The sequence below is a fragment of the Besnoitia besnoiti genome, chromosome III (genome assembly GCF_002563875.1).
Source record: "Besnoitia besnoiti strain Bb-Ger1 chromosome III, whole genome shotgun sequence".
Classification (NCBI taxonomy): Eukaryota; Apicomplexa; class Conoidasida; order Eucoccidiorida; family Sarcocystidae; genus Besnoitia; species Besnoitia besnoiti.
In genome coordinates this window covers 1,547,902-1,574,449 of record NC_042358.1, presented here as the reverse complement: position 1 = coordinate 1,574,449, position 26,548 = coordinate 1,547,902, and the positions used below count along the sequence as shown (strand labels likewise).

General features: G+C 56.5%; 4 protein-coding genes across 4 annotated transcripts; 2 read left to right on the top strand and 2 right to left on the bottom strand.

Moving 5' to 3' along the window:
- Positions 1-752: 752 nt before the first annotated feature.
- Positions 753-1,788, bottom strand: BESB_045390 (putative adrenodoxin-type ferredoxin; the record flags this gene model as incomplete). Its single annotated transcript, XM_029362990.1, has 4 exons — positions 753-867; positions 1,031-1,160; positions 1,258-1,361; positions 1,562-1,788. 4 exons carry the CDS (start codon positions 1,786-1,788, stop codon positions 753-755), a joined length of 576 nt encoding a protein of 191 aa, XP_029220356.1.
- Positions 1,789-2,508: 720 nt separating this feature from the next.
- BESB_045380 (uncharacterized protein) lies at positions 2,509-5,567 on the top strand (the record flags this gene model as incomplete). The annotated part of the gene is made up of 7 exons (XM_029362989.1): positions 2,509-2,688; positions 2,834-2,975; positions 3,190-3,365; positions 3,791-3,836; positions 4,155-4,216; positions 4,520-4,565; positions 4,885-5,567. 7 exons carry the CDS (start codon positions 2,509-2,511, stop codon positions 5,565-5,567), a joined length of 1,335 nt encoding a protein of 444 aa, XP_029220355.1.
- Positions 5,568-8,633: 3,066 nt separating this feature from the next.
- BESB_045370 (putative coatomer protein complex, subunit alpha) lies at positions 8,634-19,770 on the top strand (the record flags this gene model as incomplete). The annotated part of the gene is made up of 19 exons (XM_029362988.1): positions 8,634-8,796; positions 9,410-9,604; positions 10,074-10,458; positions 10,847-11,381; positions 11,893-11,985; positions 12,310-12,495; positions 12,633-12,885; positions 13,293-13,392; positions 13,702-13,816; positions 14,359-14,436; positions 14,806-14,910; positions 15,282-15,673; positions 15,983-16,107; positions 16,293-16,874; positions 17,586-17,677; positions 18,058-18,151; positions 18,576-18,694; positions 18,952-19,093; positions 19,583-19,770. The coding sequence occupies 19 exons, from the start codon at positions 8,634-8,636 to the stop codon at positions 19,768-19,770; spliced, it is 3,942 nt and encodes a 1,313-aa protein (XP_029220354.1).
- A 2,807-nt stretch (positions 19,771-22,577) lies between these two features.
- BESB_045360 (casein kinase I) lies at positions 22,578-25,340 on the bottom strand (the record flags this gene model as incomplete). The annotated part of the gene is made up of 6 exons (XM_029362987.1): positions 22,578-22,676; positions 23,175-23,314; positions 23,653-23,865; positions 24,119-24,305; positions 24,709-24,968; positions 25,265-25,340. The coding sequence occupies 6 exons, from the start codon at positions 25,338-25,340 to the stop codon at positions 22,578-22,580; spliced, it is 975 nt and encodes a 324-aa protein (XP_029220353.1).
- Positions 25,341-26,548: the final 1,208 nt, after the last annotated feature.

The window sequence follows — 26,548 nt, the reverse complement described above, 5'->3', positions numbered from 1 at the left end:
CCCGAAGACGAAACCCCCCAACAAGCTGCTGACGAGATGGCTCACGCTCTCCTCCGGCAAGCTAGACAATCCCAAACCGCTACCTAAAAGCATACATGCAAGTATTTAGTCGTTGGGGCATCGGAAATCGAGGCTGTCACGATGGAATGCTACTGCTCTTTGTCAAGAAAAGAGATGTAGTTGCATTTGCCGCTCGAGGTTGGTTACGCGCCCAGTAGTAGATGTGCATGTAATTCACCTCATTTTTCAGAAAGGGTTGCGGCGGAGAACATATCAGAGGTATGACTTCATGATCGACAAGAACCACCCATAGCCAATCTCAAACCGCACGGCCCAGGCATTTGTCACTACCCTCAAGGCGCGAATGCATATTGCGTACCTCGCCTCCGGTTCAGCAGGGCGTGCTGTCATTAGCGGAGTTGATATGATAAACTACCAGCTGCCCGCTGTCCAAACAGGTAATACGACGCAATGCATAATCGATCTCCCACGCGTGCTTTCATCATCGCAGGCATGGGCTGGGTTGCAACAATCATTATCGCGCTGGCAGCTCTATATCTGATATCTGTGGTTGTTGTTTACATAGCCATGACGAGATTTATGGTCAAGTTTGCTCACGAGGGAGAGGAATAACAATAAACAGCGCTTATGAATCTACTGACTTCCTCGGTATCGACCGGTAGCAGTAACACGATCGCGGCGTCCCCGTTTGCACAGCGCGCGGCTCGGATCCGGCCACAAGACCTTGGCTATCAGTGGGGTGATGGAACGTGACCGTCGACGTAGAAATTCCTCGTCAACTGTGGAAGCCGTATCTTCGCACCGTCGAGATCAGGCGTTATGTGGATTTGGCATCCCAGTCTCGAGCTGCAACGTCATTCGCATGACATACAGGTACCACATCGCCTGTACTCCATTGCGCCGTGCTAGCACGTCAGTTCTTGAATCAACAGACGCTAAACACCACATCACATAGAGAAGGGCAGTTGATACGGCACACAGTCTCGCGAAACTCACTCCTGTGACTTACGTTGGGGTCAGGCACGCTGCCAAGTCCAGCATATCTTCTTCATCTTCTGATGGCTCGGGCAGCTCATCATACAGCGTCTGGTCCAAGATTACATGACAGGTTGAGCATGAGCAAGATCCTTCGCAAGCCCCTGCAAGACATGAAGGCAACTCAGTTGCATAGAACTGTTAGTCTCATATTTGCGCCAGCACGCGCTGGCATCGGTCAGGCGTGTCAAGGGAGCTCACCTTCAAGCGGAATGTCATTTGCGTGCGCGACTTCCAAGATAGTATCTCCAATCTTGGCCTGGACTGACTTTTCAGAGTTGTCGGGAAGTATGAACGTCAGCGTTCTGCGAAGGACAACACGCTTGGAAGTCCGGAAAGCGTGGGTCAAAAGGATCTAGGTGGGGAGGGTTGCGACCCACACCTCTCCCTCCCAACACTAACCCGCGTTATCTTTGAGCTTTGTCCATTTGCCGAAGCCACCACACCCTCGGTCATCTACATCTTGACTTTGCGAGTGTAGCCCTCGTGAATCACTGAGACTTACATCGTTTGAGCCGGGGCCGATTCTCCTGTTACAGTTGAAGGATTTGATGACAATGCGTGGAGCAATCGCCGAAAATCCAGCCAGCAAGTGTGGGGGACGGAAAGCGCATTCGAAGCGGAGGGGCGCACTTGCCTACGCACATTAATGTCTCGGTGCGATCTGCGAAGGCATCTGCTGCCGCTAGATAGCGCCACTGCGAGCGCCCGGGCGCCCGGTCGTAGTATCATTGGAGCTCGTCAGCACCGCAAAGGCAAAAGAGAGCTCCCTAGAGTGCGCTCAACGAACTCTGGATGATACCGTCAACCGACTCGAAGAGAGATGGAGCGGTCACCAATGCATTCTCTTGCCTCTAAAAATTCAGTCGCGTCAACCGGCGCGCGTCCCTGAGCAGCGTCTACACTTGTCCGCTATCCAACAGCCATAGCAGCTGTGGCCTTCCTCTAAAAGAAGCGCCGCAGCAAATTCAGTTGCTGAAGTAGTTCGGTTGGCGCATGATGCACATCCCTAGAATGAGTGCTGTTGTCATGTCTTTTGTAGAAAACACGTCACGAACGAGCATGGAATGCATTGCATGCCGAACGGTGAGGCGCATGCAGCTGAGCTTCGTTTCCCCTACATGCAGCCATTCATTCAATTGCAGGAGCTTGACGGGAATCGATGTTACCTGGTTCTCGTGGTCAACACCATCTACTTGCATGATTATCGGCGCGGTATCGTCTAGGGTCGAGGTTGGCAAAACGTGGTGTAAGACGAATTCTGCCAAATGGCCCACGCGAGCGTGTCGGCCTTTTTTCCTGCGTTATCGCGTCCGTGAAGTTGATTTTGCGTGTGCGCCAGCGATAGGCGTGAGATATTCAAGATTTTCAAGTCCCACATTCAGCGAGTTTCGGTCGCCCGCAACTCCCGACGTGTACCCGGATTTCCCTTTTCCTGGTATATGAAAACTGATGGAGGATTCTCCGGAGGCCGCCCCCCCAATCGGGGGCGAGCGGCTCAACCGTCAAAAGCTGTCTGGAGGGAAGTCCATCCTGGGCCGCAAGAAACGCGTGGCAGAGAACAAAGGAAAGAACAAGAAAGCTAAGACGAAGGCGCGTGACTTGAGGCGGCTTCTACTGAAAAAGAAAGACGTGAGTTAGGCCCCTCCGAGAGAATCATCGGGATGGATTCTGCAGGCATTGGGGAAGTCAGTAGTCAGCCTCCTTCACCCATTTGGCAGCTACAGGTTGTCTGTTCGAGTGAGCCGTATGACTGATCTGCCAAATGATTTCACAGGTGCTGCCTCCCGAAGTTGTGGCTCGTATGGAAGAGCAGATCAGCGCTCTGGATAGGGAAGCTGTTCAAGACAAGAAGAGTGAAAAGCGAAAGAGATTCGTGGTGAAGAGGAAACAGCTCTACGACAAGCTCAAGTTTTACGGTAAGAGAGAGTGCGTTTCAAGGCTTGATACTGATGCTGCAGGGCCTGTGCCGACTGGCAGTCGCTGGGTGCTCAGACACACCGCAGAGGCGTTTGCACGTTGAGCTCCAGAAGGTGTTTCCGAAGAGCATCGCACGTGGAACCCAGATGGGCGGCGTCGTCCTTGAGATGAATAGTCGAGTTTGTCTCCTCGCCTCCATCTTTTTTTCAACAGAAGGACAAAAGGTTCGACGTAAGATCAAGGCGGAGCGCCGGACTCTTTCAGACCTACTCCGGCGGCGGCGCGATGCGGTGGACGATGGCCCAGAAGAGATTCACTCGCTAGACGCCTCGATTGAAGAACATCAAGCCGCACTCAGGAAACACCTCGACGACTTGAACTACATTCTGGTGGGTTGCCACTCGGGTTTTCATCTGCGTGAATGGCTCGTTGTTTGAATTGCTGCCGGGTGCCGTCAGGGGTGCCCCGGTCGTAGGCGACTTTCATATTTAGTGCAGCGTACCCAAGCGCCTGCGCAGTCGGCGAGTCGCCAAACACAAGCGTCGCCCGTCACCTGTCAATCGCCCTAGGCTTTTGACTCTGAAAAGTAGCTGGCTTACCTGTTCTGGACTCCGCCATGAGGCTTCTCCTTTCGCGAACACTGCGTCATGAAGCTGTGTCAGGATGTGCGCGCAAGAGGAGCCTCAAGTAGGATGCAGAAAGCAGCTCAAGCAGCCTATGCTCCTTCTGCCCCCCCGCCCCCTTCCTCCGGTTGCGTCTGTGCGCATTTGCATGCTGTCGTGTTTTGGCAGACGTGTGGAAACGTCTTTTGCAGCGATACCCGGCAGACGAGCCCTACATCGCCCTGTTCCCTTCTGGAGGTGAGGTTTGGTCGCCTGTTGGCGTGGCTTCGCGGCGTAACGAGGAGTGTCGATGATGCGGCAATGGCTCGTTACGTTTTCTTTGAGGGAGGCAGCATATTTTCTAGCCTCAGTGCGTTCCTGTTTGCATCTTCTCATCAGCAGCGTGAGGCTGCTGAGAGCGGTGGCGAGCCACTTTGTGGGAGGGGCGGCGATCGAGTCTCGCCACCGATTCAGTGCTTGCCTGTGGCAGGCGAGTTGTCTAAGCGACGAGGCGGACTAGGCGCGCGCAGGAGCTCCGTCTGCGTGCCTTTTTGTGTGGATGTGTGCGCTAAACAGGGCCGGTTTCCGAGGAAACGGAGAAGAAACGGGAAGCCATGAGAGCCAAAATTAGGCAGCAGGTGAGCGGGTGACTGGACAGACGCGCACACTTGTGGCCCCATGCCGGCGGCGTGAGGCGTACGACGTGGCTCGTGCAGAGTCAAATATCCGCTTTTAGGATTTTGGTAGAGTCGTTTTAACTGAATGGAGTTCTTCTCGCGCAAACGTTCAGTCTGTTCTGTGCGTGCACATGCCTGAGAACCGGCTGGCGTGGAGAACCGGTAGCAACGCCCGCCGGCAGACGGCTCGTCTACGAAACAGGAAGGAATCCTGTCACTCGACTTCACTGCGACGTCTTTTCGCGTTTTCTGTTGGGTCCGTAGATGCTGCAAGAGCGGATCGAAGACGACGGCGACGACGACGCAGAAGGTGAGGAGATGCTAGAGGCGCATGAATCGCCTTGACGGCGCATCTGGTAGCTGTGGTGACGAAGGCGCCGCCTCATCGTGTTCAGTGTCTTCAACAGCAGGCAGACGCGGTTTCCTGTCGGTTTGAACTTTTACAGAACCCGAGTCGGGTTGCAAGTTTTCGGAGAGGTGCTCCCTCTGCGAGAGTGCGCCTCTCCCTGCGAGCCGGCGCGCCCGCGGAGGGGTCGCTGCTGTCGGAGTCCGTTATCTGTTTTGTTTCCTGCCTGTCTTTGAATGAACCTCGAGTCCGGCGCCTTCGTGCGTGTGTCTGCTCGTTGCAGGTGGTGAAGAAGACGCTTTCTTTCTGGCTGAGAAGCCTGCGGGGCCGCCAGTGCCGACGTCCACGACGTTTGAGTCAGATGGGTCGGATGCGGCTGAAGACGAGGCTGTAGAGCATGACGTGGCTGATCCCTTCGCAGAGGCGCCGGACTGGGCGGACCAAGACGAGCAGGGGCGGAAAAGGGGGTGGCAAGGTAGGCGCGGAACTTCTAGAGGAGGGCCTGCAGATCGCAAGCGCGAACGGAGTTCGCACGAGCACAGCTTCCACGAGGCCGACGCTCAAAAGAGAAGTCGGCACGACGCACACGACGCGATACGCCGAGGCGGGAAAGGCGGGAGAGGCGGGTCGTTTCCTCAGCGAGGGCAGTCGCGAGATCAAACCCGCGGAGGAGAGGAAGAAGGCAGGCGAAATCCGCGTTTCGCTGCGCGCGGGAGAGGCAAAGGGGGCTCGGGCTTGGGGTCCGCACGAGAACGGTCGGCAGAAGCAAAGGAAAGTGGAGAGGGAAGCGCCGACAGACGAAACAGAGAAGGACCGAACCACAGAGACAGGGAGAGACCGCGCTTCCAAAAGGAAGGCGGGGCCAGGGGAGAAGACGCCGGAAAACAGGCTGGACACATTGGCCTGTCGAAAAAATACGCAGGCGCGACCGGGAAGCACACTGTGTTTGAGTCGGATTCCGAGTAACTGCTGCGGCGAAAACTCTCGGATCCGCGTGAAGTCATCGAGTTTCATGGCACGGAGTCGCGCAGGAGTTCACACGGACGACTTTGCAGTCGTTCGGGGCGCCTGCGCCCAGACAAAATGGCCGCGTGAAAGAGAGACAAACGCGAGCTTTTCGAGACACGAAAGCTTTGCTGTAGGCGCATTCAGCCAACGACAGACAGAACCCCTGGCGCCGGTGTGGGCAGCAAGAGCAGGCCGGCTTCTCCCAAAAGACACATCCAACAACGCATTTCGCCTGCTGCCGCTCTCTGTCGTTCCTCTGTGCAAGTTCAACTAGTTTCTTAAGTCCCAGTACTCGACCACACACATATACATAAATAGATATGTATAGTTCTGTATATATTTAGTATGAATGGCCTGTTTACGACATTGCTAGTGAAAGGTGAAGGCTGATCAGGAGCCGGGTGAGCCGCGGCGGGTTTCCTCTGCCAACTGATTCGAGCAATAACATGCATGTAGAAACTGAGCAGCGGTGCTATGTAGAGTTTTGCTTTTGAGTTCCCCGAAGATGAGACTCCACTGCTGTCGCCAGGATTGCAGTTGGTTGTCAAGCGTTGTATACCCCCCGAAAAAAAACGCGCTTCTAAATGTCTCTCCCTTGAAGTGACCCACACAGGAACCGAAGTTCATGTCTTGTGAACATGCTCAAAATCTGAGGCACGAAGTGCAGGCGCCAAGGGTCTGTCGGTATTATCCAGAGTTTCTAGCGACCTCGGACAGCATGTCCTGTCAACCGGCTGTCTGTGTGACGCCCCCTGCTTCTTTTGTTGAAGACTGTTACTAGCTACTTCTCTGTAAGTTGTAGCGGGCACGCACGGCATACATCTGCGAACCTACGATGCCTGGTGTCAGGCACCTCTTCAGCCGAATTTGTGTACCAGAGTAAGATGGCGCAGATGGCTGACGGAGTTCCCCGTGCCGGCACTGGAATAGACTGCGACCCATGCCCTAGCCGCAACCCTTACTCAATCATTGTTGTCTAACTCGGCGCCATTTCAAGCACTCTTGTGAGAGCTTTTTCCCGAAGCACGGGCGCATTGATCAAGGGGGGTCCTACAACGGCAGTTGCCGAGAGGCGGCACGCGCTCTGTGGTGCTTGCTTCATGCGTGCCCATTATTCCACCCTTTATGCGAAAGTCATTCCGGAGTGAGCCTCTTTCACTCCATATGACTCGTTCCTCTAACGAGATCTCAGGGTTTTCTGCGTGCCGAACAGCAAGCGCACAAAATAATGTCTTCCGCACAACGGAAGCGGTGCCCTCCGACGGATGCTCTTTGGAGGCGTTCCTTAATCAACACGAATCACTTGGTCTGTTCCCGCGATGCCGAATCGCACAAAAAGGGTCGGCCAAGTGGAAAACACTCGTTTGGAAACGAGGGTGTGGGCCTACTTACGCGTAGCGAACTGGAACTGGCAGACGAAAATCGTTCGCCGCGCAGTCACTGGAGTTGACGGTGCTGTCTCCTGCTGCGTGAGGTAGGGGAGTGCGTGCGTCCTTGCGAGAGTTTTCTCTCGTTTTCGAGCCTTGCAGGCTTGTTGCGTGCATGCGAAGACTCCCTTCTTCCCCCGTCGCACAAGTCCCGATATCTGTACGGATGTGAGCAGATACTGTGAAGATGTCTGTATGTGTATGTCTGCTTGGGGTAAAGTAGGCTATGCGTGCTATCCTTTCTGCAGGGGACAATGAGTACAGCACGTGTGGCTTGTCTGCCGAGAGAATGTTAGTATACGTCTGCAGACATGAAGGCTTCAGCTTCCACTTTTCATCGTAAAGAGTAGAGAGCCGACAGTTGTTCCCAAGCGATGCGAACTCAAATCTCCCTTCTCTGAGTACGTGAAAGCTGCCCTTTCCTCCCCCTTTTTGCTTTTACCTTGCACGCAGAACAACGTTGCAAGAGCAACTCTTCCGCTACCTTTCGCCTGGCGCGAGTCGTCTTCTCCCTAAGTTTTCTTGTTTCTTCTGAAAATGAATTCCTTCTGGAAATCTCTTCTGCAGCAGTCAAAAATCCCGTCGGCGGGCGCGTAACACGGGGACGCCTCGACGCCCTTTCCTTTTTGAACGTTTCGTTTTCTGTCTACCGCTGGTCCCTGTTTTCTCCACAGTTTCCACTGTTTCCCTGGCTTTTGTCTAGTTGTCTGTCCACCCCGCCGCACCCGCAAGAGTGTGGTATCTCGTTGTTTCACTGCATTTCGAATTTCGGCGGCGGATGCGCGAGCAAGCGTCGTTTTTCTCATGCCAGGGGTGTGGACGCATTAGTTGATGGGCCACCAGGCGTCCCTTCGCGGCCGTACTTTCTCTCATGCCGACCTGAACGTCTTCCTTACAGGCTCAGTCTGCGCGCTTCTTCGTGGTCTGCAGCAGTGCCTGCTTCGCCGTCTTCCCGCAGGTGCCTCGTTCACATGGCCACGTGTGCCCAGTGATCACTGTACTGCCAGGAGACAGTTCGGGAGAATTCCCGGTCTTCATCAGTCGGCGAGTTGCCAAGCATTCGGCTCTTCCTCGTGCAGAGATTGTTATCTCCGCAATCGCAGTAACTCTCCCACGTCTCGGCTCGTCTCCGCTCTTCGATTGTCCGCATCCCGGCGGCGCTTGGTGATCGGACTGGGCTCCAGCTCCCTCCCCCCTGTTTCGTTCGGAGTGAACGCTGTGGACGCCACCCACAAACCGCCAGCTCGGTCTTTTCGTTGGAGCTGCTCCGCGTCTCAGGTCGGTTTCCTTTCTTCCTCCAGTTTTCTGCATCCCTCCCGTCTGCGTGCGTGTCCTTCTGCAGCAGGCCCCGTCTCGTGTTCCTTTGGCGGTCTCTGTGTATTCTCCTGTCCTCGCTGGGCGTAGGCGCCTCCTCTGCCACGGGTGGCGTCAGCTTGCCGTTTGATTCCACTTCGCCAACCGCTTCTTTTTTAGTCGTCGAAGTTTTTTCTACGGGCTCCCGAGGCGCTGAGGAAGGCCAAAGCGGGTACGCCAGGCAGGCTGAGGCACCAGGGAACAGGCGGCGACGCAGCCACTCGAGCTCAGGAGCGTAGGCAAGATGTCGAAAATGCTGGTGAAGTGCGAAACCAAAAGCAGCCGGGTCAAGGGGCTGGCTTTCCACCCCTCTCTCCAGTGGATCCTCGCGGCCCTGCACAACGGAACAATTCAACTTTGGGACTACCGAATTGGATCTCTCATCGACAAATTCGAGGAGCATGAAGGTACGCTTACTTCCAAAGTGCTCGGAGAACCGTTTGTGCCACCAGAGCGTAATGTGGAGCGCTTGGGAGTATATCCACTGTAGCGTCTGCCGGGAAGTGCAGCATCTGCGCGTGAGCAAAAGCGTCGCTTTTCGTACCCGAAAGATCACAGCTGCTCGTATCCCTCCCATTCGATGGAGCATTTTAGGTGGTATTCCTAGCAGGCGTCGTAGGCAGTTCGTCACTGACTGTGCTTCAGAGGCGAGAGAAGAGTCGGGCGTAGGCGCTAGGGATTCTTCCGAGTCGAGCCACACCACCAGCTTCGCCTACTAGGTCGGGGTAGACAAGAAGCAAGGCGCGTAGCTGAGAATGCTACTCGGCCGCGGCTTGTGCCCTTTATAGACAGAAAGGCCGGCGCAGATCTGCATGTACACCCGCCCGTGGCTTCGCCTCCGTTATATATATATATATATATATATATATATATATATATATATATAACCCTAAACCCTAATATATATATATATATATATATGTGCAGATGTATAGATACATGCATGCGCATACACACTAGTGCGTCGGACGTGCCGCAGGGAGTGCAGACGGCTCTGTGGGGGATGTGTGTCCTTTTCAGGCCCCGTTCGCGGCATTGACTTTCACTCGTCTCAGCCTCTCTTCGTCAGTGGAGGCGACGACTACAAAGTGAAGCTCTGGTCGCTGACCACGAGGAAGTGCATCTTCACGTTTCTGGGGCACCTGGACTATCTGCGGACGGTGTTCTTCCACCACATCTATCCGTGGATTCTCTCCGCGAGTGATGACCAGACAGGTGAGCAGAACAGCTTTTTTTTGTGAGTGTTGTCTTGGTTTCGCGATTTGTGAAAGGCTGCAGCGCGTGCGCGGCGCGCGGACGGTGTCGGTGAAGCGAACGCTCGCGTTCAGGCGCCTCCGTGTTTGGCGGTCCTCCAGTGGATTGGGCGGGGACGCGATGTAGGACTCAACATGCACTTTTTCGTGAACATCAACTCCTCTAATCTGTCCGATTTCCTGGTTTTTCAGTGCTGTGTGGCTTCCTGTCCTTTGGGAATGTCTCTTGCGGGAAGAAGGGGGGGGGGGGGGAGGAGGGGGAAGGAATCATGCGCCTCTGCCCACGCGTCGCTCGGAGTTGCTCTCGGCTTGAACTCCAAGCCTCGCAGCTCGAGGTGTGCGGTCTCCGGCTTGGTCCCGGCCGCATGCATGAGGCGCGGCCGCTCTCGCGCACATTCGCTGGTTTTTTTCGGATTGTGTGCTGTCTCTAGTCCGCATCTGGAACTGGCAGTCTCGCCAGTGCATCGCGGTGCTGACGGGGCATAACCACTACGTGATGAGTGCGTTGTTCCACCCCTACGAGGACTTGGTGGTCTCCGCCTCGCTCGACCAGACGATTCGCGTCTGGGACACGTCCGGTCTGCGCGAGAAGACAGGGGGTGCCGGCGGCGCGCACGCCTTCGGGCGCAGCGGCAGCACCGCCGCGGGCGTCCCCGGTGCGAGGAGACACCATCCCTCGGAGATGTTTACCGCGAACGACGCCGTCTGCAAGTTCGTCCTCGAGGGACACGAGCGAGGCGTCAACTGGGCTGCCTTCCACCCCTCTATGCCGCTGATCGCCTCGGCGGCCGACGACCGCACCATCAAGCTCTGGAGGTGAGCGGCGACGCCGCGCGCGCAAGGCGGCCCCCGGTCAAAAACCGGTGGTTTGTTGGTGTTTTTGTGTTGTCAGCATGTCAAAAAAATATCTGCAGCGACGAAGCTTACGCCTCTCTCTCGTCGCGCCGCCGGCGCGGCGTCTGCCTCGTCCGTTTTCCGTGTGCGCCGTTGGCGGGAGCGCGGCCGTGTGTTGGAGCCTGGTCAGGTTGCGTCGGAACTACTAGAACTAACAGGACTGTTTAGGGTTTAGGGATCTGTCATCCCCAGGATGCCTTACGACCTCTCCGTCTGGTGCTCTGTGTGGGGTGTGCACATCGTCGATTGCGCGCGTTCTGGAGCGCCTCTCTCGACTGGTCGGTTCGTGTCAGCGGCTCTGTGTGCGCAGGTACAACGACGCAAAGGCGTGGGAAGTGGACACCCTCCGAGGGCACTTCAACAACGTCTCGTGTCTGGTTTTCCATCCGCAGCGCGAGTTGCTGATCAGCAACTCCGAGGACAGGACGATTCGCGTGTGGGACGTGAGCAAGCGAGTCGGGGTCCACACCTTTCGCCGCGAGAGCGACCGCTTCTGGATCATCGCGGCGCACCGGACCTGCAGTGCGTTGGCCGTCGGCCACGACTCGGGCATGGTTGTCTTCAAACTGCACACCGAGCGGCCGCCGAGCGCGCTGCACTCGCCCTTCCTGTTCTACTTCGTCCGCGACCGCATGGTCTGCTTCCGCGACTTGCTGCTCACGCGCCAGCTCACGCACAAAAGTGCGCAGGCCGCTCAGGGCGAAGCGGCCGCCGCGAACGCGACGGCCGCCGCCGAAGTCTCCATCTGCGAAGTCCGCAGACCCACCAACGCCATGAGCGCCGGTCCCAAGTGCCTGCTAGTCAACCCGCTCAACACCACCGAACTGAACGCCCTCGTCATCTACGTAAGACCGCACGCGCCCTCACCGCGCTGCCGTGCTGACTCGGGGCTGCGGGGGAGGAAGGGGGGTAAAGAGGCGGGGTGCGAGGAGTCAGCGGGCTGCGGGTGACGGCCTGCAAGCGCGCGGTCACGCCAGGGGTGGCTGCGGAGGACGAGTTCGCAGGTGCCGTCACCTGTCACTGAGGTCTCTAGGTCGCACCAACCTCGAGACACAGAATCTCCGCGCTAACAAGCTGTCAGGTTGCCTGAAAGCGGGCACGCCTTGCGGGCACGACGGGCTTTGAAGAGTTTGAAATGTGGAGAAAAGCGACGCTGCCGAGGGTCGTGGTCCCTTCGGGGCTTTTGTTTGGGAATTGTGGGGGGAGAATCTTCGTTTTTTGGCGATCCGAGAGAAGACACTCTACGGGGATTCGCAGAAGACGTCTGGCACAGATGGAGGAGTGGCGTTCATGGAGAGATTCACCAACTTCATAGAGAGCGTTTTGTTTCCCGTCTCTTCTCTCTCGCCGTCGCAGGCTGACTCCGAGAACGGCTTCTCGTACGACCTCATCGTCGGGCCTCTGCCGCAGACGGGTCTGCCGTACCCTGGGGGCCTTGATACCCACACGGTGCGTTGTTCCTCCAGACGAGGGAAGGTTCAGAGGAACGGCGAAATTCTCTTCGTGCCCAGAGCAACGTGAATTCGGCGTTTACCTGCATCTGCAGAGGCACGCCTGAATCGTTTCTCGAATCTTCGCCTTGCATCCCAGCAGCGAAGGCCTGCACTGTCCATCTCCCGTGCTCTTCATCCGCATGCTTATGCATATATCTATGGATGCACTACACAAAACACACATCGTTGTTTTAATATGTGTAGCGGCTTCCTGTGCGCGTCCTTTTTGGCCTCGCAGTGTTTATCTCTCTGTCACTTCTTTTCTTGTGTCTCTGTGCAGGGTTCTTGCCACTCCGTCGCGTTTGTTGCGCGAAACCGCTTCGCATTGATTGAGAAGGCAGGCGCCACCAGTCTCGGCGTCTACAACCTGGGCAACGAGCTGTGCAAGAAGGTGGAGCTGCCCTGCGCCGTCGACCGTCTCTTCTTCGCTGGGAACAACCGTCTGATTCTCAAGTCCGATGACAAGGTAAGAAGTCTGCTTTTTCGCCGTCCGTGTCGTTCGCCGCCGTCTGCGCGTAGCTCATGCGTCTACGTGCATGCACGAGCTGCGTGGCCTGCACGTCGGGGCTTTGCATGCGTCGCGTTTCCTCACTCTTTTCGCAGCTCCGTCTCTTCGAGGTGCCGACGCGGCGCGTGTACCCAGAAGTCCAGTGCGGAGTGGGCGGTGGCGTCCGCTCGGTCCTGCTGTCGCCCACTGCGGCGCACTTGATGGTTGTCTCCAAGCACGCGCTGATGCTCCTTCGGCTCCTTCCCGCGGAGGCCGCGTGCGCCGAAGCTGGCGCAGGCGGCTTCGAGGTCGTCTGCGCCATTCACGAGAACATCCGCATCAAGGGTGGAGCCTGGGATGAGGACAACGGTGAGTGAAGGAAAATCTGCCTTCGAAAATCGGCGGCTTGAACTTCTGCGGCGCTGCCGCGATCGTCTTTCGCAGCGCAGCTGTCTCCAGTGTGGCTGACATGCGATTCAGATCGACGCCCGTAGGCACGCAGATATGCACCCCTGCGTAGGCGGGTCTGCCTGCGCCTTCTGTGTTGCTGTCTAAGTGTCTCTGCATGCTTTGAGACTTATTATGTACTCATAAGCATGTGTTTGGGTCTCGTAATCGTTTACGCGTGTAACCCTGAGCACAGCCTTCGCTGTGTCGGACGCGCGGGCATCTCACCGCCGCTCAAGAGGCGCTTTCGAGACAGAAAATGGGTGTGTCGCGGGAAAAGAGCGGCCGATGGCGTCTGATGCTGTGTTTTCCCCCCTCTCGTTCTCCAGGCGCATTCGTTTATTCTACCTTGAGCCATGTCAAGTACCTCCTCCCCAACGGCGACCGCGGCATCATCCACTGCTTGAACGAGCCTGTCTACATCTTCAAGTGAGTCAAGGCGCTCGACGACGCAGCGAATCGCGACTACGCAGTCCACGTTGTGCATATATATATATATATATACATATATTCCAAAGTATGTGAGCTGCAGATGTCTCGCAGCAGTCTCTGAACGTATATACAAATATATATGTATATGCTTGTATAGATTGGCAAGCTTTCGGTGTCGCCCGACGGTGGGAACAGCGTGCCGCTCGTAACGGCGTTTTCCCGCAACGTCTCGCTCGGCTCTCTCCGCGTCGCACGTGCAGTCTCTGGAGTCTGTGGAGGCTGCGTGGCGGCTACCTTTCTTTTCAGGGTGCAGAGGGGAATGTACTACTTCCTGGATCGTCGGGCGGGCATCCACGTGGAGCCTCTGAACTGCCAGGAGTACCTCTTCAAGCTCGCTCTGCATCGCCGCGAGTTCGACAGAGTAAGCGCTCGAGGGGGTTCTGCGAGACGGGTCGACAGAGAACTTTCCTCTTGCGCACGCGCTGCAGCTCCGCCGGATTTTCGATTTTCTTCACCTCAGAGAGGACGTTCTGTGTTGAACAAGAGTCGGACCAGCCCGTGGAGAGAGAAAGACAGGGGTGACTGACCGCTTACTAGAGGCAACAGAGACAAAGGCCTAGATAATGCTTCGTGTGCACACGCCCGGTGAATCGATCTGAGGTGGACGAGCGTGTGCGTGCTTCAGAAGGTTCCTCCGCATGCATGCACAGGCCAAGGAATCGCATTCGTGCTCTCCATACGTAATTGCAATCTTCCATTCGTTTTCTTGTCGCCTCGTGTAGTCTCTGTGTCGTGCTGGATGTGTAAACGACTTTTTTCTCGCTTTGGCTGGTTAGGAGATCTACCTTTGTCTCCTGCGTGTCGCCGCTTGAGCGACCCTCGTCTTTTGTCGTTGTCGGAGCTTGTGATTTGCCTTCTTTGAATCTGCGTATTTTGCCTTGAATTTCCGCCTTCGCTCTGCAGGTTGCGCTCTTCGTGCGGAATGGGCAGCTCTGCGGAAATTCGCTGATTGCGTATCTGAAGAACAAAGGCTACCCAGGGGTAGGTGAAAAAGACTGCTCAGTGTTCGTCTCGCGCGGCAGATCTTCTTGGAATCGGTGTTGCGATGCTTTCCACTTCAAGGTTCGCACGGGCTTTCCTCCGTCGGGTCGTCGCGATTCAGCTTCGCGTCTGCGTATCCAATCGGCGTTCCTTTGGTCGATTCGACTTTACTTCCGCGTGGTTCTGCTTCACACGACTGGCAACCCGAGCGCGGAGGCGAGCCCGTCTGCGTTTTGACGTGAATCACAGTGTGACCTGCGGAGCCTAAACTGTAAACACCATCTTTTTTCGCTTCGATTGCGGTCATCCGCGCGCGGGAGAGCGGCGTGGAGAGAAGTGTCTCATGAGTCCGCTGTCTTGTCGTCGCAGGTTGCTCTCGAGTTCCTCACGGACAAGAAGGCGAGGTTCCACTTGGCGCTGGAGGTCGGAAGCATGGATGACGCGCTGGCTGCAGCTCAAGAAATCAACGATAAGGCAAGTCTCTTGGTTTTTTGCTGGATGGCGGGCACCTCCCGCCCCTCTGCGCATGCGAATGTCTTTGCGCGGCGCGTGTCCTACACGCCAGGATATTTTTTTTCTGCGAATCTCGCAGTCCGGGCGTCTCGCCTCGTTCTGTCGCAGGTCTGTTGTTTTCACCTTTTGCCCGATGCAGCGGCGCCTGTCCCTCTCAGAAGTTCTCAGCGCCTGTCGTCGTCGTGCGCGGAGAGCTGTCGACCTGTTTTCCGCCAGGCTTTTTTTTTGCGTGGCGGTCGTGTGCGGCGATTTTTATTTTTTGCATCCGGGGGTGTGTTGTTTCGGGTTTTCCGGAGCTTCAGTTTTTTTTCTGCGTTTTTTTTCCACTGCAGAGTGCGTGGCAGCTGCTCGCGCGCGCGGCGCTGCAGCAGGGGCACCCGGCGCTGGTCGAGTGTGCGTACCAGAAGCTGAAGGAGTTCGAGAAGCTCTCGTTTCTGTACTTCATCACGGGCAACACTGGCAAGCTGCGCAAGATGCTGCGGATCGCGGAACTCCGCAAAGACCCGATGAGCAAGTTCCACAATGCGCTGCTGCTGGGCGACGCCGAAGAGCGCGTTCAGGTGCTGGCTGAGGTTGGGCAACTCGCGCTCGCGGCGCTGACGGCCAAGACCTACGGCCTTTCGGCGCTCTACGACCAGCTCAAGGAGAGCGTCAAAGACATGAGCATCGACGCCTTCATGCCCGCGGTGCCACAGCTCCTTATGCCGCCCATCCCCATTCTCCGGTGAGGACGACGCTCGCGCGGAAAACCGCCACGCGGCGCTGCGACGGAGAAGGAGCCGCCACAGCGCGCGGAGGAAGAAAGAGCGCGTTCTGAGAGGTGGCAAGGGGTCGCTTTTTTCTCGCTTCGCAGAGCCTCGCGTCCTGCACCTTCCAGAAGTGTTAAATGACCCAAGACAGCTTTCGGCTGTTGACCGAAGAGTCGTAGGTTCAGGATCAGTCTGAGGATATTTTTGTAAAATATTTGTTGAAGTTGTTTGCGGAAGCAGGCACGCGCGGGGCATCTGTGTGCGGTCTCCTGCGTCGTTCGCAGGTGCACTGAAGCAGAGACGTCTGCCTGGCCGCCAGCTGTCTCTGAAGGCGCCTCGGTCTTTGACAACGCGATGAAGGCGACGGCGGGCATGAAGCCGGAGGTCGCGGGGGCGCGCCTGTATAAAGGTGAGTGTAGAGGAGGCGAAACAGAGGGCGCTCTCGCGCTGCTCTCTCGTGGGTTTTCCGGTATGTGATTTCCTTTGCGTGTTCCGGTGCCTCGAGGTTCAGTGCCGACTGCGAGGTCATTGCGTGGCGCGCGCCTCCATCCGTGTCCTCCCCTGTTTCGTTGGCGCGCGTGGCTGTCTATTCAGAGATCGTCGACGGCGCGCCGCCTGCGGCTGCGGCGGCGACTGCGCCGGGGGCGTGGGGAGACGCCATGGGCGGCGGCGACGGCCTCGCAGAGGACTTCGACGCGGAGGGCGTCGCGGCGGAGGATTGGAGCGACGGCATCGATCTGCCGCCTGACGACGCGGCGCCGGGGGCCGCTGTGCATGGTCTGGGCGGAGACGCGCGGGAGCGGCATGGGTCTGAAGACGGTCGAGACGGCTCCGCTGCTGTAGGCGCGTTCGTTGCGAAGCGCGATCCGCCGCAGGCGATGTGGCTCAAGGGTGGACAGCCGCTGGTGGCAGACTTTGTCGCCGCAGGCGAGTTCCAACTCGCTCTCGAGACGCTGCAGAGGCGTATGGCGCTTCGCAACGGCGCTCCACTTATGCCTCTCTTTGCGAGAGCGCACCAAGCCGCCTGGGCTGCGCTTCCCGGACTACCATTCGCGCCCGCGCTCTCGCTCGCCCTCAGTGACCCAGTCGCGCCCCACGGCGGCCTGAAGCCTCACCGGCTCTTCGGCTCCAACAGCCTCATGGAGGAGCTGCGCGAGGCGCACAAGCTCGTCACAGGTGCGTGGAAAGCCCTCCAGAGAGGCGCAGCTGAAGCACCGCGAAAGGGAAGGCCAGCGGTCCTGAACACGAGACAGGGGCGCGGCGTCGAACCGGCGCGGACGTCCTCGCGTGTGCTTGGGGAGGCCGCGAAGTGAATGGAGCGGGTGTCAGAGGGGGACAGAGAGACAATAAAGTCCTTAAACGAACGATGGGGCGAAGAAAAAGGGCACTCGGCTGTCAGGGAGGCGCTGAGAAAGAAGCAAATGTAGAGGCACACGCGAGTTCAGATGCGCGAGCGATCCAGCTCCTCAAGGGTCGCGGCGAGCGGGGATCCCGAACTGAGTGGCAAACCTGCAGTCGCGAGACTTTGCGATGGTTTACAGTATGCATGTCGCCGTAGTTGTGTGTGACACGAAGCGCGCAGTGTGTTCAATACTTCTTCGAGACCCCACGTAGCGCGCTCAAGGTCGGCATCTCTTTCAGCACCGGGAGATCGCTGTCTGAGATAGCGGCGTAGGGCGCAGCGAAAAAACGAGACCCTGCGGTGTCCGTTCGTCGTACCGTTGGTTCGTCCTTTTCCTGAGAAGCGTGTTTGACAGTTGCAACAGATATCGAGCCCGTGGCCGTGGGTTTCTCTGCAGTGTAGGGTGCAGGGCCATTGTCGCACAGATCTTCGTGTTGCGGCACTTAGCGCGTGGAGCTTCTGTGTGTCTGACGCGTGATCTGCAGCTGGGAGATTTCAGGAGGCGCTCAGCGCCTTCCGCTACGTTCTTCATTCCGTTCCACTCGCGGTGGCCTGCAACGCCGAAGAAGAGCAGCAGGTGAGAGGGAGGGGGAATTTCTCCGGGTCGCGCGCCTCCAGAGAGCGCCGGCAAGTTCATGCAGCGCGTTAGAAAAGTTTCCGCGTTTCCTCCTCCGCGGCGGGGAGTGCGCGGTGCGCGGATTCTTCTGTCGGGTCGTGTGACCGCGTTTAGCTCCTAGAGAGGTAGTCAGATTGGAACGCTGACAGTGCATTCGGCAGCTGCTTTTTCTCGTGTGTGTGTGTGTGTGTGTGTGTTGTTTTGTTCTCTTCATTTGTTGCGAGGTGTGTATCCGTCCAGATGCGTGTGTGTGAGGCATCGCCGGCGAGTTCGCCGGTTTGGCTTTCTTTGATCTTTGTTTTGTGTGGATGCGCGTCTTCCGGTTTTGCGTGTCTCTGCAGATCCACGAGTTCATTGACATTGCGCGGCACTATGTCACTGGCATGATCCTCGAAATGGCGCGCCTGGGATTGGACGACTCGAACCCAGCCCGAAGTAAGTTCTGTTGTGCATGTGATGTGTGTAAATGAGCCGATGCGTCGTGTGCGATGTTGAAGGGATTCCCTTGGGAGTCTCTGTGGACGCCAGCGAACGCCGCGCCAGTCATTTCTGTTTTCTGCGTTCTCAGCGATGAATCGAACGCGTCAGCGTGTGTGGTGTGTGTGCGTGGAAGTCCGTCGCGGAACTCCGGGGTGACAGTTTCTGTTCGCTATTTTTGTCGAAGATGCGACAGGACCTCTCCCGCTGTCGATGGCCTGCTTTCTTCTCTCATGCGCCTTGTCTTCGTGGCCGCGGTCTCTTCGCAGTCCAGTGGTGTCGCTGGTGTGGGCGTCCGAGTCTCGCTTGTTGCGCAGTTTTTGAGCGCCGTTATCTCAGTGAAGTGCGGGTGCGGTCTGTTGTGTGCATGTTTGCTTCCCAGACATCGAATTGGTAGCGTACTTCGCGTGCTGCAAGATGCAAGTCTCTCATCTCTTCCTAGTCCTCCGCCGCGCCATGAGTGTCGCGTGGAAGGCGCAGAACTACGTCACAACTGCAGCGGTAAGGCGCGATCCGGATTCACCCTCCAGAGTCACCAGGAGGGGGGCACGCATCGATTCGCCAGTGACGCGAGGGACCACCTTCTCGCAGCCGCGCTGCGTTCCAGACTGGAGTCGTTTTGTTCAGCTTGCACAGCGTGTGTGAGTGCTGGCGAGCGCGCGTTCGCTCTTTGCCATTTCGCAGCAAGACTCTTCTTCCGTGTGACGATGGCGCACGATATGTTCAACTCAGTGGAATGTTCCTCGGTGTCTGTGCAGTTTGCGCGGCGTCTGGTCAACGGGAACTTCGTGGCCATCAAGGGTGCGCAGGAGGAAATCGCAAAGGCGAAGAAAGTGCTCATGCTCTGCGAGCAGAAGGGCACGGACGCGTATCAAATCAACTTCGAGCCCAGCGAGTGTGGTAAGTCGAGATATCAAACAACGGGTCCCGCAGAAAGGAAGGCTCCCAGGCGTGGCGAGCCATCGCGGGGAGGTTGTGCGTCGCTCATTCCGTGCAGCGGCCCAGGCAGGGCGTTTCAGCCGATGTGGACTTTCGAGTTTGGGGTTCCTTCACGACGACAGACTGAGGTGTACGACCGGCGTCAACTCCGGCGGGCGGCAGCGCAGGGTTCTGTAGCTGAGTATCCCCGTCCTAGAGGCGGGAAACGGTTGCCCACAACGCCTTCGGAGCCCGCGACGAATGGCGAGGGTGGTGCACGCGTATCTCGATCAAAGAAGCTTCGGCAGAGGAGTGTGCCAGTGCTGGTCAAGACTTTCCGGTGGAAACTGGAGGCTCAGCTTTGGCAAGTTCGTGTTCTCGATCGGGTGTGTGTACTCCAGGGCGAGCCTTTGGCCGTGCGCGCGGGGCACCCTTTCCACGGCAACTCCTTCGCGTGCGTTCTGTTTGCAGAGAACCTGCTCCTCTGTACTCAGACTCTCACGCGCCTCATTCCTGGAACGGCGACGACGCGGTGCCCGTTCTGTAACGCAGTCGCTAAGGCGGAGTTCGCGGGTCAGCTGTGCCCGGTTTGCGAGCTATCGGAGCTTGGAGCTCGGGTGAGTCGTGCTGCTGCAGAACACAAGTCCTCCGGCGGATGAACCGACGCGCCAGTGCATTCGACGGGGTCACGAGGGTGAAGCGTGTCGCATTGGTTTTTGGAGAGCAAAAGGAGCATGCGCCGCGCCTAGTATACTCTTAGGCTTATGAATGAGGATGAGGTCGCCTCGGTTAAACGGCATTTTGCGGGGGGTCGGGTCGTTCGGTAGAGCAGCACTTTGAGAGAAAACGTGCTCTCTCGAAGATGAAGACTCTTCATGGCGCGTGTGTGCGAAGCTTTGTGAAGCGGTGGACGGCAAACCCTGATTTTTTTCTTCACAATTTGCCGTTCGAGTGTTGTGCGTGCTGTGCTCCAGGTCGTAGGTCTGCAGTTCCGGCAGACTGTGTAGACAGCTGGGATGCAGCGAACGCGGAGAATGTCGGTGCAAGGATGGGAACTCCTAGACGACGGCCTTTGCCCGGGAGAGGCATAGCAGGATGTCTTCGAGTTTGCGCGGTTGCCGACATTCCAAGGCGCCCGTACAGGTTTTCAAAGATCATCGGTGGGATCTGGGGCCTGTGGACGGATGCAAAACATGCATCTGTCTCTCGACGTCTGTTGATGTCACGCGCGTCGCCTTGCCGCAACTCTCAACAGATCGCTATGTATGTCCGTGTATCCATGCAGTATGGCGTTGGAGCTGTGAGGATTATTCATGATCTGGTTTTATGAGGCACGGCGTGGTGGACGCGGCTTACAACTCCCGATTGTAACGGCACATGCGTTTTTCTGGTGTCGACAGGCTCTTTGCGGTAGTCTGTCCTGAATTTTTATACGCGAAAGGCGTTGGGGCGGTGGAAGAAATCAAGCGAAGAGCTCTGGGAGGCCGGCACCTTCCGGAACTCTCCCCCGGACGGCGGCTCCTTACTATCGCGCGCGAAACCCCGCCGTTGGTCGAACCAGGCTTGAGAAGCGCTACATGAATGAGAGCAGGTCACAGTTCTTAATCGGTGCCAGCGGGGGAGAACTAGCAGTGTGAACGTCAATAGCCGTTGTTACTAGCGCACAAGGCACTAGCAGAAAATTGTATGCGGTGAAGTTACACGTCAACGATCCCCTGTTCAGGGATCCAAAATTGCCAGCGGTTTCGAATAACAGTGTATTTGGCAGAAAATCCGATAAACCTAGTTCGTAGTCGTAATAAACTGGAAAACAATACTTCATTCGTGCTATAAACGGAAGCAGTCGTATTGTTAGCCGGTGCATCTGTCTGTCAATCGGCAGCAGAATGCATAGCGGTCCGCTCGCAGCCGCGCAGTTCACAGAGCACAAGCATTAGACTTCTGTAGACCGTAGTGGGAAATGTTTCATGTCTTCGGCAGCGGCAGGCCACTTCGACTGCTGCCGTGTCGGCTGCATTTATTAAGCCTTGTGGACGCGTGCGTGGACACAGCCGTCCAAGGGGTATGCTCGAGGTCTGGACTACGTGACTGGAGAGAACAACACGCGCCTGAACCTCACCACAATGGTTGCAACTCAATACACATATGTATGTGGTATTACGGAAAAAGTTTTAGTAAAAGTAGCACTAACGACTCGGGCTGGAGCAAAGTGGCAGCCGTTGGTGGATGCCACACTCACGATTGTGGCACCTGGACATGAGGCGGCTCGTCGGCATTACCGGAGAACAGTCTACGCCACTGGTACAAGTGCTGCAGCTCGCGTGCTAGAAAAAGTCATTCACAAACTCTCTGCGGCGTTTCGCTGTTCTCCAAGGCAGTTCTACGGCCGCCCAACAGGGCTAACATTTTGCGGGGTATACCCAAAACGTGATGTCGGTGAAGCGAGGTTCAGCCTCCGTGTTTCAAGCCTCGCCCGTTCCAGCAAGGCACTTCGTGTGACTCGAAAGGAGCAGCTGGAACGTCTCACGCTGACTCTGGGACAGCGCCGTCAAGAACCACCCTACGGGAAAGAATATGTTTTTCACAGAACGACGTCTAGTGTGAAGACCGAAGTCGACAGAGGTGCGCGTTCAGGCTCTCCACCGGGAACAGGACCCGATCTCTTTTCACTGCGAGTGGCGAACACCACTGTTTCGTCGTTATCCAGTATAAACCGCCAGAGTTTCTCGAAGGATTTACAGACTGGAAAGAAACGCGTAGTTCACCATACTTTCGGCGCATTGGCAGGGTTTTACCTCTTACACGTCTCAAGCGCGTAGTGAGGTCACCCAGACAGTAAGGCTGCTATGACAGAACCGATCTTTATTTCTCGAAGAGACAAAATTCGTTTTCCAAGTTTCATCCACCACTATGTATGTGCAATTGTACGTGCAGAGCATTCGCTGCTCTGCAATGAATTGTTTTCAGGTGTGGAGCGCGAGCTTCTCGCTGACGAGAGCAAAAAAAAGAATTCCTTGCGCTCAGAGCGAGGAAGGTGGAAACAAGCAGGAAGTGTGATAAAAAGAAACCCACGACACGCGCCGCGATCGACCCGCGGCACGACAGAGACCACCACTGTTCCTTTTTTCCCGAGACGGCCAAAGACGTATGCCCCCAGACTTTAGTGTACGCACGCTCCTCTCTCGTCCCCTTACATGGAAACCATGTTTGAGTTCCTCAAAGAACGAAGCAGTGCTGCTGCTGCCGTGGGATGCGGAGAAACGAACGGGTTCAGTGAGAAGCATCCATGTCGAGCCGTGCTCTGGGAACCTGTCAGGCTTCTTTTCATTTCCCCGGATACTGCGCACTCAGGACAACAAACAAGTCGAACGGAGGACGGCCCGCGCCCACATTCCGCGTTGCCACGAGTGGCTTGCAACGGCTTCATGTGACACGATCCTACCGTCACTCGCGAGCATCCCAACGGTCACATGGGCAGGTCGTTCGGGTTCTCATCCACCTGCCGGGTGTCCTCCAAGTAAACTTGCTGACTTCGTCGGCTGGAGCGGTCTTTCTCCGTGTTGATCTGAACGCGTGAGACGCACATCACACCGAAAAGCACACCGTCGTTCCAGCCTGTAACGATATCTTGCAGCACGAGGCCTCCACTCGTCGCGGCCTCGGTCCTACCAACAGACGGGGATGTCGACACCAAAATCCGCTCCACGTACGCTGTTTAGATAAGCGCCGCCCCGACACAATGGCACCTGCGAGGCTTCCATGCTCCAACTCATTCTTGATCGAATCTGCACATCCACTCTAGGCAAAGCCAGAGTCACTATTCGGAATGGTTGCTAGCCAGTCCTACGACCGTCGACACAACCCCTTTGACCTAATAGAAATCCTCCTGGCGCTCACCGCCCCACGGCCACCCCCCGGAGTGTGTAAATCTATCTGACAATTCACCCATCAGTCTACCTCGTCACCATCTACCTGTATGTATATATATATATATATATATATAAATACATATATGTAGGCAGGTCACGCTCAGCGACCCGCGGCACGCGACGCTGGCACTTACGAAGGTCCAGTCGAAAATGAAATCGTACTGATATCCCTCTCTAAAGAACAAATCCTTAAAGAGTCGTCGCAAATACGCGTAGTCGGGGCGGTCTTCGAACCGGAGAGATCGGCAGTAGTTCAAGTAGGTGATGAATTCGACTGCGGCGAATGCACGCGCATCAGGTCTCGGGACAAAATCCAGAAACGAAAAAACGGTACCCGCATGCATGAACCAGAACTCAATGCAGTGCAAACACCCGCAGAGTTCAAGGCTGCCACATAAAAGCGTTGCCCTCGTCCTGGTCAGACGGGCAGTGCACGTCAAAAAGCCTTCCGCTCGTCTTTGCCTCGGTTTTCCCAACTCACAGTTTTCGACGTCATGTCAATCCACAAGTCTCGGAGCGAAAAGACTTGTTGCACACGCATGTGGGAGTTCCTTAGCTTGACTCCGCGGGCAGGTGCGGCCACGGCCCTGCGCGGAAACGGGCGCAGCTTACACGGGAAGTGTTTGCAAAGGATTTCGATTGGTGTAGACATCTTTTTCTCCATGATTTTGTCGTATTTGTCTTTCTTGGTAGTCGCCTTCAATCCTTGCCACGGGAGCGAGCCTCTATTGAAGTACATCAGGACGTATCCGAGCGCCTCCAAGTCATCACGTCGACTCTGTTCGATGCCCAGGTGCGTGTTGATGGACGCGTATCGTGCAGTGCCTGTAGGAAGCCAAACGAAGCGGAGGAAGCGCAGTTTCTTCTCTCAGTTACACCCTGGGAGCCGGTATACGGAGGGGAACTGAACGAGACTAGAAGGCAAAGGTGTTCTGTCTCCACACACCCGGGAAACTCCCCGCAGCAGACCCTGCCTGCCAGAATGCATGCCAGCGGAAACGGCCTGGCACATCAAAATACGCTGCTTCTTCATGTGATCCGATCTCATCCGAAACCGCAGATACGCGCAGGTGCTTACCAGTGAGGTTCTTCCCCTCCCTGTACGGAATGTGCTGCTGGGTTTTGGGGTCGCGGTATTTCTTTGCCAAACCAAAATCGATGATGTACACTACAGACATCTTCTTGCCCCGACCAATCAAGAAGTTGTCCGGTTTGATGTCACGGTGAATGAAGTTCTTGCTATGCACGAACTCGATGCGGTTAAGCTGCGAACCACAATCGCACACGAGCGCCGGCAGGAAATGTGCCTTTTTCTGTGTCGCACTGCGGAGAAAGCACTCCAATCCACCGCAGGTGTTGCCCTGGTGGCACAGCCGGAAATACAGGGCACTATATCGAGAGCGACACTCAGCTCCACAGCACGCCTGCGTACCGTTGAAAGTCTCGCCAGCAAAATTCAAAAACGACTTGTGTACCTCCCACATCAACCTGGCGAGCACGTCTCACCCCGAAAGGTGGCAACGGCAATTAGAGTCGATGTACTGGGTAAGCGACTGCTAGCCATGCAGCATCCTTTCGGCGAAGCCACACGTCCGAAGTTACGCAGTCGTCTACCACACGGAGACTACAGAGGATCGAGTTACCAGCCCGCGCGAACAAGTCACTCACCATCTGATCTGCGAGCATGAGTACCGTCTTCAGAGACAGCTTGCGGTTGCAGATGCTGAACAAATCCTCCAGGGACGGACCGAGGAGCTCCATGACCATAACATTGTAGTCACCTTCAATTCCATACCAATTCACGATCGGGATGCCGATGCCACCCCCAAGCAGCTTGTACAACTTTGACTCATAGAGCAACTGTGGATGCTTCGACTTTATAGATTCCAACTTGATAGCCACCTCATCTCCGGTCAAGATGTTGACGCCTGAGAAGACAACAGTTGCACGCACCCTCAAGGCAGCGAAATGCACGTGCAGCAAGACTATGCAAAACGAATTTACTCGTGCCCATCGACGAGGCTAAATCCGTCTCCGTGCGTCAACATCTGCTCCACTAGATCCCGTCGCTCCGCCCCATGGCTTTGTTGCGGAGTTGTTCTCACGCCGCTCAGCTACCTGAGAGCACGACGGTTTGCCCATTCCCAGCCGCAGCCAAAAACCAGTCAGTACCCGCCGCATCCACCTCACCTAGAAAAGAGCGACTCCCGAAAAGTAGACGTACCAATATAAATGTCGCCGAAAGAACCGCTCCCAATCTTCCGACCAAGTCGGTACTTGCCTCCGACGCGCACCTCCATCCTTGCTCTCCGTAGGGCCGACTCTCGATCAGAAGGAAGAGTTCACGACGCCGCCACTCGCCTGCCGCCTCAGCCCTATCATGCACACCACCACCACACCTAGCACGCCCGAAGACTCACGGCTTGAACACCGACACGAGCCTACACGAGTATAACAACTTGACGTCGCCTCATACACTGCCGAATTTGTCTGCCCGCTCCCCAGTGGAAGAAAATACAAGCCAAACCTAGCTGATTCAAAAACGCCACACTCCCCCTCATCTCGTGTTCATACACACACCGTCCCCTACGGCGGACGGCGTGGTCAGTGCCACAGCCCGACGCCCGCGCAAAGAAGCCGATCGAAACTTGCGGGAAAGACGCAGAAGCTCCTCCGCCTCTCACGCGACGACGCCACCGACACCGAGGGCGCAGAGGCAATTCAACGAGCGATCAATTCGGTGAATGATGGGAAATTCGTCAGCACAAGCGAAAAGGGTGAAGGAGGGGGGGGCGTTGCGGAAGATGAGGGGAGGGGGAGAGTCTGCGTTTTGCAGCAGCCGTCTCTTGCTCCACACACCGTTCAGCGCACAGAAACACCTGCTTCGAAGGAAGCGAAACAACCCTTCAATGGAGACGTACAGGTAGCGACGTGCGACAGGGCGGCTCCGCCCGCTGCGGCGCCGAGAGGGAGCCGCAGTCCCCGGTGCCGGCAGAACCGCCTCGACGAAGTTCCAGACAGGAGGGCGCCTTCTCGCTTCCGTCTGTGACCCCGGTCAGTCACGTTTTGAGTGTTTGCAAGGTCGGCAATAACGTCCACCACGGTCGGCGCTAGAGCTGCGTCGCCCGCAGATGCATGCCACCTAATCAGAAGCCTCGTGCTCCTCCTCGGCCTGAATTTGACTTCGTGTGTCAGTGTGTCTCATGAAGCGCGAGCGAGGAACTGCGCTGACCGCCAGAGATGCGCGTGCAAAATGACTGGGAAACCCAGAGAGACTCGAACACCGCGAGAGCAGTCAAAGAGAGATGCGTGAACGCCCCCCGCCAACAGAGGACGCAAGAACCAGGGCACACCCCGCCGTAGTTCCTTGTAGCCTTAGCCCGGATGACGAAAATCTCCACTAGACGACAAAGATGAGAGACGCGGAAAAGACGTGGGGAGACGCGCTACAATAACGGTGCTCCGCAGAAGACTTGCTGAAGGTCTCTTGAATGCCACAGAGAGCACG